Genomic DNA, 18,533 nt, shown 5'->3' with positions numbered 1-18,533 from the left:
CATTTGCAGCTAGTCATGCCAGCAGATATAAAAATAGCTTGAGAAAATCTGGTCTGCCTGTAGGAAAGGCTTTTGGCCTTGTAACTCCAGTTTACTCTAGAGCAAAACAATTCCTTCCTTAGATTTTTGCTCTCTTCTGCACCTCTGTCCTGCCTGAACATCCTGAAGCTCAGCTGAGTCACTGAAATGAGCCACCACCACACCTATGTGTCACCTGTGGTACCTGGACAGGACTTTAAGCTCTGTCTTACCCTCAGTCTTTTGTTCCCAATATTATTAAAACTCAGCAAGTTGGAAATATAAGCTGTCAAAACTTAATTTTCCAAGTCCTGTAATCAGAAATATACATAAATTTATTTATCAAATGGGTGATAATTTGCATGCAGACAAAAGAAATCAATTTGGCCAGTGATTTCTTAAGCCTTCGAGTAATTTTCTATCCCAATGACACCTGAAGGAATTACAAAGAACTAAAAGTACTTTCAATACAAAATTCTTAGAAAGAAGATAGAGTATTTGTTAACCAAGAAGTACAACCCATGTGCTTCACAAAACATGAAAACAGGTCCAGAGCTGAGGTTTACTTTAACTATTAGAGGAAAAACTTGAAGAAAGAGTTGAGAGTAGTTCCTGTATGTGTGACTTCTGTTAAGAGCTAAAGTTTTACAGTGTACAGGAAACCACAAATCTGTCCTGGGTAGTGGTGGGAAAAGTTGTGTGGATTCCTGAGCTGCTTAGAATGCCTCCACTGTAGCTGTATTTCACAAGCCATATTCTCTACTGTTTTGATAATTAATGAAGTGATCAGGGCAGGAAGAAATTAGAGTGCTTTAGAATTTTATTATTTCATAAAATCAGAAGTGGTTATGAAAAAGACACTAAATCTGGCAGGAAACACCTGCAAGATGTGAGCATTGCCCACACTGGCGTGGTTGGCATTACAGCCCATGACATGCTCTGATCTGAACTGAAAAGGTGAAAACAATACATCCAGGGGAGGATTAGGGAAGGAGGAGCCCAGGAGAATTTATCTGATCTCTAGGTGAGACCAGCCAGGATGAGGAGCACAGACACTGCACCAAAAAATGAGTGTTACTGAGCAACCTGAAATCTGCATCACCAAATTCAAATGTACAAACCAAAGGCCTGGTTATAGTCTTAAAGATTTGAAAGCCACTGTGATCCCCTGAGTAAATACATAATTAAGCAGGGTATTTTTTCAAAACCTATTTAATTAGGCCCCTAGCCCCTCCTCATCCCCCTGCCTCTCCCCAATTATGTACCATTTCCCCCAGAGACACACAGCTTTAATTATGTAAATAAGTCATGGCCTAGTCCCAGAAAGAATTATATTTCTGTGAAATACTGCTCATCTATTATCAATAAAAAATAAATAGAAGACATATGATATGTCATTAAAAATAATTTCTAAAAGCTCAATGATTTTTGGTTTTTACTGACTGAAAATACATGAGAACTGAAGTAAAATAACTCACAACTGGATATGTTTCTTCTATATCTCAGATGGTCAGCCAAGCATTAAACTAGATAATACATACAGAACTATAGAGAATAAATTTTTAATGCAAACTATTGATACACAAACAGAGTAATAGAAACAATGGTGTTAAAATTAATAGAGTGAGATTATACTCTAACAAAATGCCCATTCAGTTATTTTGGATTGTAAAGAAGATATTTTGATTTGCAGATCAGAACTGAGATAATTCATACTGAGTGACATTGAAGCATTTCCTTAACCCCTCAAACCGACACGTAGAGTGCAACTTGCTACAAGTGGACAAACACCTGCTAAATGTATCTGACTTCAATGGGTGAAAATTAAGATGTTCATGATAAACAGCCACAATTAATACAGTAAAGATTAGCTTGGATTATCAAAGAGGGAAGGAAAAACACTGAAGTTTCTCAAGTTTTTGAGAAACAAGACTTGGATGTGAGTGACTTATAACAGAATTCTCTTAATAAAGAACTATTTGATTTTTTACTTTCCCTATAGATGACATGAGAGTTCATTTAAATGTTTGCCCAACTGAAATTTCACGGCACAAGAACAACAAACCTGGAGTTTAGTAAAAAAAGCCTCTTGGTGCTGCCAGCCTGGGAGTGCTGCTGTCGCTCATTATGAGGTCAGGAATTTTAAAAACCTGAGTTAGCACTAATTGCCACAGGCTAATAAATATAAAATCACAATAGAGGATCTTTTGCACACGAACTTCATAGTCTAAAGGTTACCATTTCACAAATATTCCAGATACTCCTAGAAAAGTCAGTGGAATTATGGATCTGACTTTCCACTTCAAGAACACCTAACAGAATATGAAATTCTTCCATCACGATGGTAATGAAGCTCAAACTCCATCCTCCCACAGGAGATTCCACAAACAAATCTAGTAGAAAACAGATCTGTGAAGTATTTATACTTGTTTTGGAACAATATGACAATGATCTATCACACCAATGTTTGTATTTCAGTTTCTAGAGTTGATGACAGAGAAAAATATTTGACAATATGGAGCAGAGGGAAAACATTTATCCCCCAGTCTCAGTGACACCAGATCCATCTCCTGACCCCCATGAACTGCCAGCTTTGCAGCCAATCTCCTCCCTGTGTTACACAAATGAGCACTCGTGCAGACATACATTGATCAGTGCTTCTTTTTGCCTGGGATACTGACCTACTGATACTTCATCTCTCCACCCTCAAAACACACCACGGCTTCTCCCACTGCCAGGAGAGCACTGAGGACAAAGACATGAATCATAGAATATTCAGCAAGTGCTGTGATGTGGATAGACAGAACAGTTTTGGCTTTTTTTTAAATGCCAAATAATCAATCATTTATACAAAGGGTGTCATCATCAGCTCTAGAGAGACATCCCAAGACTCTTTCACAATAAAGGTGCATCTCACTAACCTGCTGGAGAAGGGAATAGCAAGGTGGAGAAGCCTAATTGTCAATCCACAATTTTGTAATGAAAACAGAAGAAATGGTTCTCCTGAGCCTGGAAGCACCATATTGCTTGTTTCTAGATAACCACTGCCAATACCTGCTGGCCACTGTGAAGTCTGACTGCAGCTTGCACAAGTCAAAGGCCAGGAGCAGTGCCTCAGGGCCCCCTGGTCACTCACCTTGCCGTCGAATTTGGAGTACTCGTTGAAGGGGTTGTTGAGCTGCAGTGGACACTGCTCCAGTCTCACAGAGAGGATTGACTGCTTCCCAGAACACGGGGATTTCACTCGGAAATTCTTCTTTTCAAACAGTGAGCTCAGCTCCTCTGCTGCAGGTCAGAAAGAGATCAGAGGCATTGTATGAGAAGATGTACAGAGGCTGCTGCTCACCACAGAGAGATAACATCATAAGAGGGAGCACAAAATAAAATAAATAAATAAATAAACAACTGCTTCAGCAGGGCAGGATCTACCACTCCTTCACAGCCCAAAGATACGAAATCATTAAGAAGTTTGAATGATGCTCCTGTTTAAGCTGAGAAAAAGGTGAGTTTTTCCTATACAAAGACTAGAACTGACCAGTATAAGATCCACTTGAGTCAGGATAACAATCAAGAGAGTGACACATTCCTGGTCTTTCTGCTTGCCTACCTTCTCCTAAATGAGCAGGGAATATGAAGGAACTGAGCCTGAAGCACATGGCACAGCAGAGGACAGCAGCACATGGCCCTGCAGTGACACTGCACTGCTGCAGCTGCAGCCTTGGCACCACACCTCAGCCCAGGAGACATTGCTGCAGGTTTGACTTCTCATGGCAGACTGAATACAGCCTCCCCTCATAAAAATGTCAAACCTGAAGCTACCATGCCAGATCAACAATCTGAACAATAAAAACAAAAAAACTTTCTAAAAACAAAGGGGATCCAAGTTCAGGAGGTCTGTCTGAGGCCTCTGAAGTGTCATAAAAGCCTTTTTGTGTGAAGAAAGTGCACAGCTGAATTTCCAGCAACAACTCAACTTCCAATTTACAGGAATACTTTAAAAACCCCTAAAAAATAGGGGTTCTTATGTTACAAGGCCACTATGAAACCAGGACAGAGCCTGGGGTCTTTCAGCACATCAGTACCAATGGGTCTCATCTGCAAGGAGCTGTGACTTAAGCTGGACATCTGCTCCAGGAACCAAGAGCCCCCAACCTCCATCAATCACTGCCCAGAACCAACCCCAGCCCAGCACTCCTGCCCTTGGATTCCCTCACAGCTCACAGATTTACATCTTGCTTCTCCAGGGAAATAGAACTGTTCCCAAGGCTGAATGACCCGGAACTTGATCTGCAGGGAGTCGGTTCATTTCTTAGAGTGCAAAATTAAAACCTGTCAAATGATAGCTAGTCAGAAGCTCCATTTATTTTTATCAGCAGATTGCCTTAAAATTCAGGCAGTTGGCAGAGGTGCTAAATACTGGCACTGAGAGATCCCCAGTGGGCTTGTGAGAGGCTGCAATTAACCAAAAAAGCTTGATTTAATCCTTTTCAATGTGGCCACTTTAACTCCATTAGGTTGTTTGGGTTTTTCAACTAGCTCTTACACCTGTTGTTTTTTCTTAAAATCTAAAGCATTATGCTGGCGTTTTACCTTTAACTAGTAATTCTTGGGCACTTGGAAAGGACTTTGGAATCCAATACAATGGTTTTACTCATACCAGTGAAAAAGCAAGTTTTTAGCTACAGCTATTCTGTAGGGGCTGAATGCAAGACTTTGGAAGGATTTCCTTGATATATTGATAAATTTCCTTGATACATTTTACATGCTCTGAAATGAAGGAGTGTAAGATGTAAAGGTACAGAAGATATCCTTAAGGGCTGCTCTTTCTCCTTGCTGCAGTTGCTCATGCAAGGAAGGGAGAAACACTCAGATCTCAGTGGCAAAGCAGAGAAGGAAAATCAGCGCTGCCAACAGACACTGAGTGCCTGGAGTTTCTGTGTAACTTATTTATTTTTTCATTTAAATCTGTTCTGCAGTAGGCAGGGACTGATCCATTTGCCTGCAACGGCAGCACATTGCTCAGGGGGGACAAGTGTGACTGCTGGGGACAGATGATGAGTGTCTGCAGGGCAGCAGGGAGGGAAAGGGACGTGGAGCCCGAGCCAGCTCAGAGTGCAGGAGACACAGGAGAGAGATTTGCATCATCATTGGCCAAATGCTATAAAATATTGAGCAAAGAGTTGGAGGTTATGGTAGATTAACCTTTAAAACCTACAACTCTGCTTACAGAAGGAGAAAGGCAAAAACATTTCAGAATGCATTAACAGGGGTATCCAACACAGCTGAACACTGAATTAAGGATTAGTGCGACTGTGCTGCTCATGTGAGCAGCTTTGTTCACTCTGAAAAAGATATTAGAGTGCTGGAGAACGTTCTGCAAATGACAGCCACAGAGATATGAGGAATTAGGCAAAAAAAAAGGGAGATTACAGAGGGACCTCATTAAGATATACACAAATTTTGAAAGAAGTAGGCATGATAGAGCATACAAAGATTTGAATGTGTGTCAAATACAACAGAAATAGAAACTAGCTTGAGCTCTAAAATAGGAAAATTGAGACAGATTTTTAATTTCATATATTACAATTTAAACTATGTAGAACATTCACTCACAAATACTTAATTATATAATTAACAAAAATAGAATTTAATATTTTTTGAGAAATCAGTGATAATAGTTTTACCAAGGAAAGGCCAGATAAGCTAAGCCAGCATTTATTATGCTTGCATTTAAGTAGATCACACATGTACTCTTTATTTCTTAAGATTCACACCTTACTTAAAAAAGAGCTACAAAAATACTCTATACAAGTAAATTCTATAAAATCTTCCACGGCACCCAGTGCACCAAATGCTGCTGAAAATGGCTGGGGAGTCCCATGGGGACAGTGATGCTGCATTTGGAGTGCAGACACCTGGCAGTCCCTGCCCTGGGGCAGAGCCATGTCCTGTCCCCCAGTGCCCCCAGAGCTCTGTCCTGAGGACACCCTGAGGTGACAAACACACTAACACCACAGTGGTGCCTCCCAGTGCAAAACCCAAAGCAGCCACTCCACAGCTTCAGGCCAAACTGGGTGTTCAACACTTTTTGTTCTTCTTTACTTTGTTGGCACCATGGAGTGCCCTGGCCATGGCTGCACCGCCAGGACAGCACAAAAAATTGGCATTTCCTCCATTCCCTGAAACCCTGGGGGAGAATCACAATCTGTAAACGTTATAACCATCAAAGGCAGGAATAAAACCAGCAGGAAAATAAAAGATCTTTTCTTTTACCTGAGCAAGAAGTATTTCTGTCTTTCCACTGAACGTTTTTGCATTTTATTTGATTTTGCCTCTCTTTCCGCAGACGTTCTAGTCTCTGAGCTTGAAAAGAAATATTACAACTATAAGTTTGTCAATGAAAGTTTACTATAAACAAAGACATAATTAACTACCTTTATATGAATAAAGATGTTTTATACTGCATATGTAGGGGAAGAAGTCATAAAATTTTAAAGGTGGCACCCCTGAAAAGCAAATACCAACAAAAACATTAAAATGTTCTTGATTTATAATTGAAATTAGAGGATATAAAACATTAATAGAGATCATAAAGATAGTATTAACATGGAAGAGAATAATAAAATGTGAAAACTTCTGTGATTAATATGACATTTCATTATATAAATCATTAATAACGGTCTTAAAGGAATTTTAATGCACAAATGAACTGAAGTGAATATTACATTACAGGAATAAAATTACTGTTATGAATTACTCTACCCGTTTCAAAAATTAAAGATAAATGAACTCAGACTAGACTATTAAAGTTTTAAATATAAAATCCTTTATCTAAAAATCATGAAAATTATAAAATGTCAAAGCGATATAAATTAGCACAGCTTTTTCTTCAGTAGGCTGAAACAGTTTATAGGTAGTAAAATAAATGATTTGTATCTTCACAACATTAGTCAAATCCTAAAATGAATATAATATTTCTTTACATATATTTTGACTCCATCTTCAAAATATGGTTGGAAAAAAAAAGCCCCAAATAGTTCTGATAGCAAAGAACTTGCAGCCCAGGGTACCAGACAACAACTTAGATTACCTTTTGTGTTAACAGTAAGAGCTTCCTCGGGGAAAAATCCCGCTGGAAGCCACCCAAGACAATGACCAGATATCGTGAAGTGTCCACTCAAAAGGAGCAGATTAGACTGGGAAGTAGAACTAACAGTGCTGATCCCTGAAGGAAACAATTTGCTGGATATATTAGCAATTTTGATGTATTGAGATAATTCATTAACTAAAATGGGTTTGTAGAAGAGATTCTAAAATGCTAAATTACTCTGACATTTTTTGGATACAATTGGAGTTCTCTGAGCCTTTTCAGCAATTAAAAAACATTAATAAATATTTTCTATCCCTTCTGTTATTATTCTTTCACATTTAGGTTTTTGAACTGAATTGTGGACAAGGAAGCAATTTTTTTCTCATAAAAACTGTCAATCAGGGAACTGATTAAAAAAATACTCCTTTGAGGTTGAACAGCTGTAACAAGCAGTTTGAGGTACAAGCACAAATGGGGACTTTGATAAGTATCACCCATTAAAGTCAACATGATGCTAGAACCTGAATACCTCTAAGTAGCATCCTCTTAATGAAATAAGAAAAATATGCCTCCTCATAAGTTTAAATATTGGGAAAACACTGTTGTAGCGTAGATATTTTATTGTGCCACATTTGTACTAGTCACTGTGCACACTGCAGCTCAAAATTACCTTCCAAAACCCTTTCTTCCCAAACGAGCTCTCATAAAAGATCTGTTGGATGAACAGGTAAACAAAGGATAAAGGAGAAACCATAGACAAGAAACAAGAACAATGCATGTTTTAATCCTGTTTGATATTTCCACCCCCGTCAAAACAAATGTACAAGAGCACAGTCATCACCCTCCCTGACTCCATTCTGTTCTCCACCTGCAGCTGATCACAAATGACCATTTCATCATGGGACAGCAGTGCCAAATCAGATGGAATGGTCCAGCACCATCAGAAATGTGGATTATTCAAGGCTCACTATCACAGGCAGCCAGTGGAAGTTTTTGGTGTGAAAAACGTCACTGAGCAAAGGCAGTTGTGGCTCCTTGAATGATCAGCAGGGAGCTGAGCCTCTGCTGCTCCCCCCCAGCCAGCACCTGGCACTGACCCCTCCTGCCATCCCAGAGCTGAGCAAAAGATCTGCTCCAGCCCTGGCCTTAGAATATGTCCCCAGCTGGCACCTGAGGTGACTTCAAACTGTAATTCAAATGGAGAGTATTCCATCAGTCTGCTCCCTGGGTGAAATGATCCTTCAGAATCATATTCTGGAGCAATTCTATAAATCTTCCAACTTTGCCTCTCCCTCCTCATGAGCTGCACCATGGCCTGAACTCCCCCAGCCCCAGAGCAGGCTGCCACCCTGGATTCTCATCACTCCTTCCTGTCATGTTGGGCTCTAATCTCTTTATTTCCAAATCACACTCTTTGCCCCAGCTTTTCTGGAGCTTCTCACAACTTCCTACTTGTAAAAGGCATTTCAGTATCTCCAACACTACATACATTTTCCTGGTGATGCAGAGCACAGAGGTGCTTTCTGGGCTCTAGGTGGTGTTATAATACTTGCAGAAATAATTTTAAAAAATACATACAGAAACAGAAAAAAAGAGGTCAGTACTGACCACTGCACACCGACCTTCTCATCTATATTTTACCTCACAGAACTCCTGCTCATAATATTCCTCAAGCAGAAGTCTGGATACTCCTTGCATGAAACACCACATTAGAGAGCTTTCTGCCAGTCACAACAAAATGAGTGTATTTTGCAAAGGTGTTCACCCTTAAACTTTATAATTTGGCACCTGAAAACCTAGCTCAAGGTTTACCTTGGAAATAAAACTTTAGGAGACAAAATACAGACAAATCATTCCCTTTGCTGGCTCACATCAAACTTCATTCCTCTCTTTTATAACAAATACATTTGATGCCTCACTAGGCAGATTTTTTCTCAGAAAATAACTATCCTGTTCAAAAGTTAACACCCCTCCAGACAGTAACAATAGAGATATCAAAGACTGCTCGTGTACTTTAGATTTAGATTTGATGTCTTCACAATTTGAATTTTTTTATATATATAAAACTGACTACCTCAATGTTCCTCTGTACAGGAATAGGTAAAACAGCAATTAAGGCTCAGTTGACAGCACACTGAAGTAACTGAATCATTACGTATCCTTCTATAAAAGGGCCCCAACATTATAAAAGAAGTTTGACAGGCACCAAGCTCTGGTTTGTCCAAGCAAACCAGACTGAGGGAAGCTGGATATGAGAGGCCAGTGCTGCTGCACTGCTGCTAACGCCACGCACCTGTGTTTGATCGTCTTCTGATTCCAAAGTCCCAGCTTGAGGTAATATCGACTGATTGGGAGTATACATAGCCCTGAGTGTCCCCATTGCTCCCCTGTGGCTCTGTCCCATTGTCCCCATGTGCTGAGGAGGGGTTGAACTTCTCCAGGTCCACGTCGTGGTCGATCAGGACCATCTCGCACATCCCCGTGTCATCGCTGGTCACATGCGACTGCCGGATGTGGGCCAGGATGATGGTTGGGTTGTCCAGGAAAGCCATTCTGTCCACAAGGCCACCCCTTCACTCTACTATCTTCTCTCCATCTTGTCTCATGGACACACGTACCTAGGAACAATGTACACGACATTTTAGGAACAAAACCACTTCAAACACACAAAGCTCAGACCCCCATTCCAGAAGGTCACCGTTTGGGATGCACAAACCCTGACTGACTTAGGGCAAACTGTTTATTCTGCTCCAGTTTATTTAGGCTACACTGGTTGCTGAGATCCATTCCAGGAATAGGGGGTTTGGAGGACAGCTTGAAACTTGAGTCCCAGGACAACAGAACACAAGAGAGACCCACAGAGAGGTCCCAGTACTCTACACCACACTGTGGGCTGCTGTAAGGCAAAAACCCCACAGTGCTGCGCACACCAGGATGGCAAGAAACATCCGCCTATTCCAACTCATACATTTAAAAAACCAACAGGGTTTTGGATTTCTTTTCACCCATCATAACCGTATTACTGTTTTGTTTCTGCCTCTACACATCAACTTTTTGACTACCTTATTACAGACCCTCTTCAGGTTTTGTATTTCCAGGAATAACTTTAAACGTTAAGTGATTAGTGCCTCAGGGCAGAATACTGAATATCTGCTGCTGCATGGTGCTTCACACAGGGCAATTGCTGTAACTCAGAAATCTCTGTGACCAAATACCACATGCCTGAGCTCTAAAGCACTTTAAGAACAGTAATTGCCACTTACCTAAGATACTTCATTCAGAGCACTCAAGTGGCCTTTTGAAACAAAGTAGAGGGCAAAAAGGAAAAGGAAAAAAAACCCCAAACCACAAAATCCAAACCACGCTCGCATTCTTATCTGATTTTTCTGTAGCTGTGGGTTTGTAGTTATGTCAATCTAATCCAAGCCCAGGCTGACTCTGAAAGGGTCAGCTCCATGCCCTGCCTGGTCCTGCTCCAGGAACTCCACCACCTCCCAAAGCTGACAGTGGACCTATGGGGTGAGCTGGATCAAAAAATTACCTGCTGAAAAGAATCTAAACAGAAAAAAAAAAAATAAAAATTCCCATTCACACAGTGAGTGTGTCAATGAACAGTGGCAGGAGCCACGGGGACACCTCCACCTGAGGGGGCTGGGTCTGAGCTCACACAGAAGGCAAGACTAGATGTAAATTCCAGAAGTTTGAAATCCCCACTGCTTTTCTAATCAGGGAAAAACATCTTAACTTTACAGAGCTCTGTGAGTGTGTATTTGGGATTTTGAACTCAGAAACACCAGCAATCCCCTGTCCCTGCTGCTTGCAAAACTGCTGTTAAACTCACACAAAGCCATATCCCATGAAAATCTGCTAAAGGCAGCTGGCCTTCTCCTGGGATATTGTAACACAGGGAAGAGAAAGAAAGGACCAGCCAGGCTTGTTGCAGAACCAGCAAATGCATTTTGCCATGTCCCCTTTTTTTCCCAAGGGGAAAGGTGCACCAACACAGAGGGGCCAGATTCTGCATTTAGACAGTTGGAAGCAAAAGTAAATCTGCATTTGGACCCTCATCTAACCATGACAAAAGCAAAATTTTTGAAGGTTTATTGTAGATTGCAAACCCTCCATGCCTACCTGTATCCTCTCTCCCAGCAAACATCAGCATCCACTGATGACAACACTCAATAAATAGAGACTTACAGCCTTCAGAATTTTAAACTTTTTTTCTCCCTTAACTACAAATATTGGAGGGTTTTTTTCAGAGACTGTCTCCTATCTGCTTTAAAAAATATACACAAATTTAGAAGTATCCCATTAAGCAACAGATCCAGCAGCAAAAACAAATTCAATAAAGGAACGGTAGAGAAACAAACCTGACATGCTGCTGGTTATTAATACACTACTGTTACCATACATTGTAATAAATTATGCTATTAGTGAAATCTGCTCTAGCAGGATCCTTGGAGACCCTCAAAGCCCAACTGGGCACAGCCTGGAGCTTTGCTGGCCCTGCCTGGAGGTGGGAGTTTGGGTGGGATCTCCAGAGCCTCAGCAGCACCACGACTCCACACTCAGTTTTAATTTTCTGACTCTTTCCATCAAAGCAAGTAGGGCTGCTCCTGAGGGAGGTCTCACTGTCCTCCAAGGGAGAAGCCAAAAGGAAAATGCCCTACCCCAAGACAGCCATGGATGTTTCCAGGGCTTTGACCCTGCACCAGTGTGACCAGCACAGCGTGGCTCCAAAAACAGTCACAACCAAGTACAGCTTATGGACATCCAAAACACGTGTTGGGAATGTTCTTTAAATGGAATTATTTCTACTCACTGATTAGGAAAGGCCGTGGGTACCTGCAATTGGCAAAAACTTGTTTAAATAAGCAACAGCCTCAGGCGTCGGAAAGGTCTGTAAACTCCCAATCAAAAATTACTGCTGCCCCATCAATGTGTCATATAAATGTTGGCATGTTAATTATGTATTTATAAGATTGTTAATGGTTAGTTAATTTACCTCCCACACTATTATTGTACTTGAAATGATTTAATGTCTGCTGAGGGAGTTAACAACATGTAACAGCAGATGCGAGAGTTTTACCTTTATACTGTGCACCCCGACTTCCTGCCATTAACAGTCGTGTGCTAAATCAGCCAAGCTTCTTCCCAACTGTACATGTGCAACCACCCTTCCCATCAACCTGAATGCTGAGAAAGTGCTGGAAATTCTACAAGTTTAACACAGACATATTTTTATTTCCTCCTCTTCAGAATTTTCAAAAAGATACATTAAAGCGAATTTATCAACGCATTAACGATGACTGGAAACTCTCTGAACAGTTAATATCCTTCATGAGAAAAAAAAAAAAGTTCAGACCCCCCAATTCAATTCAAGTTTGATGCTATATTTAGTAGTTGTAGCCTACAGAATTCTAACCAGTTCCTCCTGTTGATAAAGGCACAGAGCCATTCTGAGGGACAGTGACTTCCAGTGAGAGAGAACTCAGAGAAGCAAAGTTCAGTCTTGCAAACCTTTACACAAACACCTTGAAGGTTCCAGAAAAATCACAGATCCAAAATCAATTTCTAGATCTGATGAGATCTGCCAGCACACCCCTTCTGCTCTCCTACACCCACACACCATCACCATATCCTCACGGAGGAGCTGAATCCAACAGAACTCAGCGACTTTCTAAGCATCAGCATCTTATACATTCTTTAATCATAAACAAAAAATAAATATTCTTCTAACGCTTGTGCTATAGAAATAATATTCTACTATAGAATAAACCACTTTGCAGGCAGCTGTCAAACATATTTTGTGCAAACACTAAAACTGAAGACAGCAGTGTGAAATCTTCAAAATTTTAGAGTTTGGCATTACTGTACAACAGGATCCACAGGCTGGGTTTCGATGATGCACTGACTGGCAAATACCTGTGATTTATCACACAGGTGGGCAGAGATCTTCACTTTCTTCCTGATCTTTATTATTCACCTATCTAACTCTCTGCACATTGTCTGATCAACACCCCAGGAATGAATGCTCCCTCTCCCCTCCTTGGCCCTATTGCTGTGATTCTGCCCTGCCCTGAGGCCCCCAGAGCACAGCCCTCCACCAGCCTGGTGCAGTTACAGAACATCCCCAAAGATGTCAAATTGCACCATCAAGAGGCTGAATGCCTCGCCAGGATTCACAGGAACTTTGTGGCAGAATCAGACAGCTGCATCTCAGTCTACTATTTTTATCAGCAGTATTCCTCTTCCAGTACCCCACGGCTATATTTATGGCATCGATAGACTCTCCCAGCAAGGGAAGCAGGGCTTTATGCAGATCAGGCTCATTCATAACCCGGCATACAATGAGGAATGCAGAGTGTGCTAACAAACGACTCCGCTCCCAGGAGGTGACACAAAGGTCTTGGAAAAAGATCTGCAGCTATACAGGCTGTACCTTAAACACACAGCTGAATTTCGGGAGGCAGCTTCATCATCACAACACGTTAACTGTTCTTGTGACCCTCCTGCTTGCTTGATGTACTGCAATTATTTAAATCAAGATTGTCTCACTTTCCTGTTTCCCCACCAAACACCCCACACAGAGTATCATATCTGCATGTTAACCTACACGAGGTGACAAGGAGATATCAAAGCAAGTGTGAGATTAGGGGAAAGGACAAGCTGAACCTCGTGGCTGCCACTGTCCCCATCCATCGTGTGGCCCACCACGTGTCAGCACAGACAGCAGCAGGCACAGCTGGAACCACGCTCCGTGCTGGACCCACTGCCTGGTGGGACTGCAACCATGTGTCAGCCCCTGCTCACTGCTGTTTGCAGAGGAAACGTTTGACCTTGAGCGTGAAAAGTGCTGAGTGCAGCTTTCCTGACTTTGGGGAAAACACAGTTATTTTGGAATGGATTTTCTGGTGGTTTTTTTTTTTTTTTTTTTTTTTGTTTTTTTTTTTTTTTTTTTTTTTTTTTTTTGTTTTGTTTTGTTTTGTTGGGTTTTTTTTTTTTTTTTATGTACACAGTAGAATTTGACAAAATGCATCGCTCTCACTGCCCAATGCAAGGTGGCTCGTCCCTGTCACTCCCCCACACCAGAAGAAGAGTTGGTGCACTGTGCCTCACCTCCACACCCACCAGCATGGGGCAGAGCCCCTCCCTGCAACCCACTGAGCCCAGCACTGCTCCCTCCAGCAGCTCCTGACACATTTTCCAGCAGAGCTATGGATTTTGCTCGGTGAAGTGTCACCAGAGCAAACAGGCACTTTCACATGCTGTACCTGCCCCTGAAAGTTCACAGGCTTCAGGTCAGAACCTTCCAGATCCACCAAATGCCCTGTGGTACCAGCACATCTATTACAGAAGGATGTGTCCCTAAACTGACAAGCCAGTGCCACCTTTCTGTGGCATCTTACAGGAAATATTTTCCTCACATGAAGGGTTTATATTTTTGCCTTTCATGCTTTGAAATACACAGACCTCTAAATAAGCTCCAAGAAACAATAAAATCAGAGAAAGCTGTCAGCAACTAAAAATGTTCTGCTGCAGGAAAGAGCTACAACTTTGAAGTTCCACCAATTTTAACAGAATGATTTTAAGATTCCTCCAGTTCAAATCGCTAAAAGCAGTTCCAAATTATTCACAAAACTCTCACGCCAATTCCTGCAATGTATCTTCCTCTCTAAATTCTAGAATTAAGAAGTGAGAAGCAGGGGAAAAAGATCTTTCCTCCTGTTCTGCAAAGCTGTAGCTTTTGTTTTTGTTTGTTTATTTTAATGTGTTTAAATTGCTATCCTCCTTAAGGAAGCAATAAATAATTAAAGCCCTATTCAAAGTAAACAAAAATATTCCAAAGACACAACTTGTGGAAGGTACAATTTGAATCCAAGACAATTACTAACAAACTTAAAACATAGCAAGCTGGAAAAATTATATACCATTGCAGGTCATGTTATCATTCAAGGGTTTCCATAGTCCCTGTACTCATACACCTCCTTGACTGTAGCTCTTTAAAGTGATCTTTAAAAACTAATGAAAAAGATAGGCAGATTAGAATTAAAAATTGATTTTTCCCTCAGCATCACATAAGCAGGAAAAGGACAGCACGTACATACTTCAAAATTTATGATTCAGGTTATATGAAATAATTTCCCAGTCAACTTCTGTCTGCAATTGCACAAGAAATGGTTCTGGTTATCTGCATTTGCAGCAGCACAAATAATCAACCCCCTCAAACACAGACAGATCCTGGGCAGGCAGGATAAAGGAAAGTGAACTGAAATATATGAACATTCAAGTTTATGTTTCAGCAAAAGCTCAAGTGCATTTAAGAGTAAATACTTATCTGCAGAAGCTGTCACTCACACTCTGGTCCTATCATTAAAAAGGAAATAATCATTTACAGTCACAAAGAGGCTCTCTCACAAGAGACTGGAATTGGGAAGTTATGATGAGCAAACACTACATTACGCACAACTTCCAACAAATTATTTCTTCATTTCCAGACCTGTAAATCAATCTGGCATTAGCTCTGTATTTCTGAACTGCTTGGAATTTGGCTATACTTTCGTTGTCACACTAATCAGGATGCAAATGACACCAATTTCAATATTTTAATTACTGAGCTTTAGATGGGGGGAGAAAATATTGGGGTATGTATGGGAAGTGTTCAGTCCTCTCTTTCCTGATCTTGTCCAATCTTTGTTTAATTGCAGACAAGTTGAATCTCTGCTAACCTGAGAAATCTTGCATCAAGATTTTAAGCAAATAAATAAGAATAAAAAATGCAGAGATTATAAATTAGGGCAGACAAATCTGTATCTAGACTCGTGCCTGCAAAGAGCATTCTATCAATACAGCGAAATGCTAATCTCCTAATTAACAACCTAATTAGGTAATTATGGCTTTGCAGAGGGATGCCTAAATGAAATATGACAACATGGTCACCTCTTTATATGGCACCTGTGGGCCTTTTCAGCTGTCACTGCCGAGAGTGCAATATCAATTTGAACAGATGACAAAGTGTTGTCATTTTTCATTCAGATATTGTGCTGAATGCTGCGATCGAGGCCGCTCCGAGATGCCGCATCCTGCCTGGGCTCTGCCTCATCTAAATATGTGCAAACACTTCGCTTAATTTTTAATGTCTCTGATTAGGCTTGGTTTTCCATGCTGTCTGCAGGCATTCCCTGACATCCACCACAGCTGCAGTGTCACACTGGCATGACCCACAACCCCGGAACCCCCGGGACCCAATTTCACAGCACGCGTGTAGGAGAATCACTATCCAGAAAAAATATATGAGCATTTGAGTTCTTCTTTGAGGCTTAACTTCTGCTGGCTTTAAAAAAAAACAATACCAGAGGGCCTTGCAAATAACACATTATAACATTCATTTTGCTTTTATTCCTGCTGAACACTCTTTTTCAGGGCAACGGCAGTCCCTGTCCAGGAGAAGGTGAAGCTGACGGGACTTTTGCACAGAAAGCTGGGAAGGAACACTTTCAACAAAGGTGCTTTTCCATGGAACACCTTTTGTCACTCATATGCCTAAAATTCACTGAGCTTGAACATCCCTAAAGACCATCAACCTGTTGGAGTGGGTCTGGAAGAGGCTACAAAAATGATCAGAGGGATGGAGCACCTCTGCTATGAGGAAGGGCTGAGAGAATTTGGATTGTTCAGCCTGGAGAAGAGAAGGCCCAGGAGTGACCTAAATGCAGCCTACCAGCATCTGAAGGGAGTCTACAGGAAAGATGGAGAGACAGACACTACATGTAAGGGTTTGGAGGGACAGGACACAGGGAATGGCTCCCCACTCCCAGGGGTCAGGGATGAATGGGATATTGGGAAGGAATTGCTCCATGGGACGGTGGGCAGGCCCTGGCACAGGGTGCCCAGAGAAGCTGTGGCTGCCCCTGGATCCCTGGAAGTGTCCAAGGCCAGGCTGGACATTGGGGCTTGGAGCAGCCTGGGACAGTGGAAGGCGTCCCTGCCCATGGCAAGGGTGGAGTGGGATGGGATTTGGGCTCCCTTCCAACTCAAACCACTCTGGGATTCTGTGATAAATAAAATATCTTGTTGTAGAGTGGAGAATGGAAGCACAGGCCAGGACTGCTTGAATATTGGACTAGAGCTTCTATTTTCATAATTCTAAGTGTGCTATTCAAGAGCCTAAAAAGCCTAATAAATTTTATAAACAAGCTATACAAGCTTCAAACTTAAAAAACTGAACAAACCAGAAAGCTTCACCATTTTACCTTTTTGCCTGTTTGCCACTGAGAGAGATGCTACTCTGCTTGGGTTTTCCATACACAAAGGTCCCCAGGCTGACAGAAGCTGCCTTGTCTGGACCCAGGATAGAGCCTGGGGATGGGATGTAGGTCCAGCCAGCCCAGGGGCTCCCAGCACAGCCACTGCAACAGCACCATGAAGGGTGCTCTGACACTGCAGTGCCAGGCAGGGGGTTGTGCCTTAAACAGCAGCACCTGTCAAACACTTTGGTCTTTGTCAGTTTCTTTAGGTTGTTGTCATTCCACTTCTGAGTGCATGTAAATATTTTTATTGCATTAAAAACATGATTATAATCTTATTTTTAAAATACAGCAACATTCAAGTTGCCTCTGTCTTAAGAAACACTCATGATGATCAGACCTACTTAAAAATGCCCAAGACCTTCAGCCCCTTTGGGACTTTATGTCAAATAGAACTGGACAGATTCACATTTCTACAGCAAAAGATGAATCCCCTGCTCCTCTGGCTTTTAATTTTGGGTCTGTCTCTTTCACGAGCACACAAAACATATTCAAGGAGCTTTTTTTTGCTTTCAGAATAATGGATTTAGATACAACACTTCTCAGGCAATAACAGCACCAAGAGCCTCTGGGTGCCCCCAGGGCTCTGCTCCCACTGCTCAAACCTGCCCCTTCCAGCACTTCAGCAGGAAGAAATGAAGAGAGCCTGAGCTCTATATTCCCATTTCTCAGCCAGTGTCATTTGCCCTTGGACATCAGAAGGAATTTTGGATGTCAAAAGGAATTTCTTCACGGCAACTGTCAGAGTTGGAAGGGGCTGCCCAGGGAGGTGGTGGAACCACCAACCCTGAGGTGTTCAAGGAATGAGTGGACATGGCACTCAGGGCTCTGGTCTGGCTGACAAGGTGGTGGTGGGTCAGAGATTGGACTCAATCATCTCAGAGGGTTTTTCCAATGTCAGAGAGATGGGCTGCTCTTACATGGGGATGTGACCAGTACGCTGCTCATTTTGCTGTGCCATTTGTTGCCATAACTGACCTTTCCATACAGGTGTGTGCTTTTCATGCTCACAGATACAAATGGCTGGGAAAATTTCATGCTACAGAACGTGTAATACAGATCCCTGTGCCAGGCTGCTTCGCCGGCCGAGGCCTCCACTGATCCAAGGGAAACGCACA

General features: G+C 41.8%; 1 protein-coding gene across 3 annotated transcripts in view; it reads right to left on the bottom strand.

Moving 5' to 3' along the window:
* MAPKAP1 (MAPK associated protein 1) overlaps positions 1 to 18,533 on the bottom strand; it is an 80,323-nt gene that overhangs the window by 60,825 nt on the left and 965 nt on the right. For all 3 annotated transcript variants that reach the window (XM_083875618.1, XM_083875620.1, XM_083875619.1), the window contains exons 2-4: positions 9,402 to 9,726; positions 6,292 to 6,381; positions 3,155 to 3,303 (exon numbers count right to left, since the gene is read on the bottom strand). In XM_083875618.1, the coding sequence (XP_083731744.1) occupies positions 3,155 to 3,303; positions 6,292 to 6,381; positions 9,402 to 9,660 (498 nt within the window). In that variant the 5' untranslated portion in view covers positions 9,661 to 9,726. The remainder of the gene's footprint in view (positions 1 to 3,154; positions 3,304 to 6,291; positions 6,382 to 9,401; positions 9,727 to 18,533) is intronic.

This window comes from Zosterops lateralis (genome assembly GCF_965231275.1).
Source record: "Zosterops lateralis genome assembly, chromosome: 20".
Classification (NCBI taxonomy): domain Eukaryota; kingdom Metazoa; phylum Chordata; class Aves; order Passeriformes; family Zosteropidae; genus Zosterops; species Zosterops lateralis.
The sequence above is the reverse complement of the archived record's forward strand: the minus strand, read 5'-3'. Positions and strand labels throughout refer to the sequence as shown.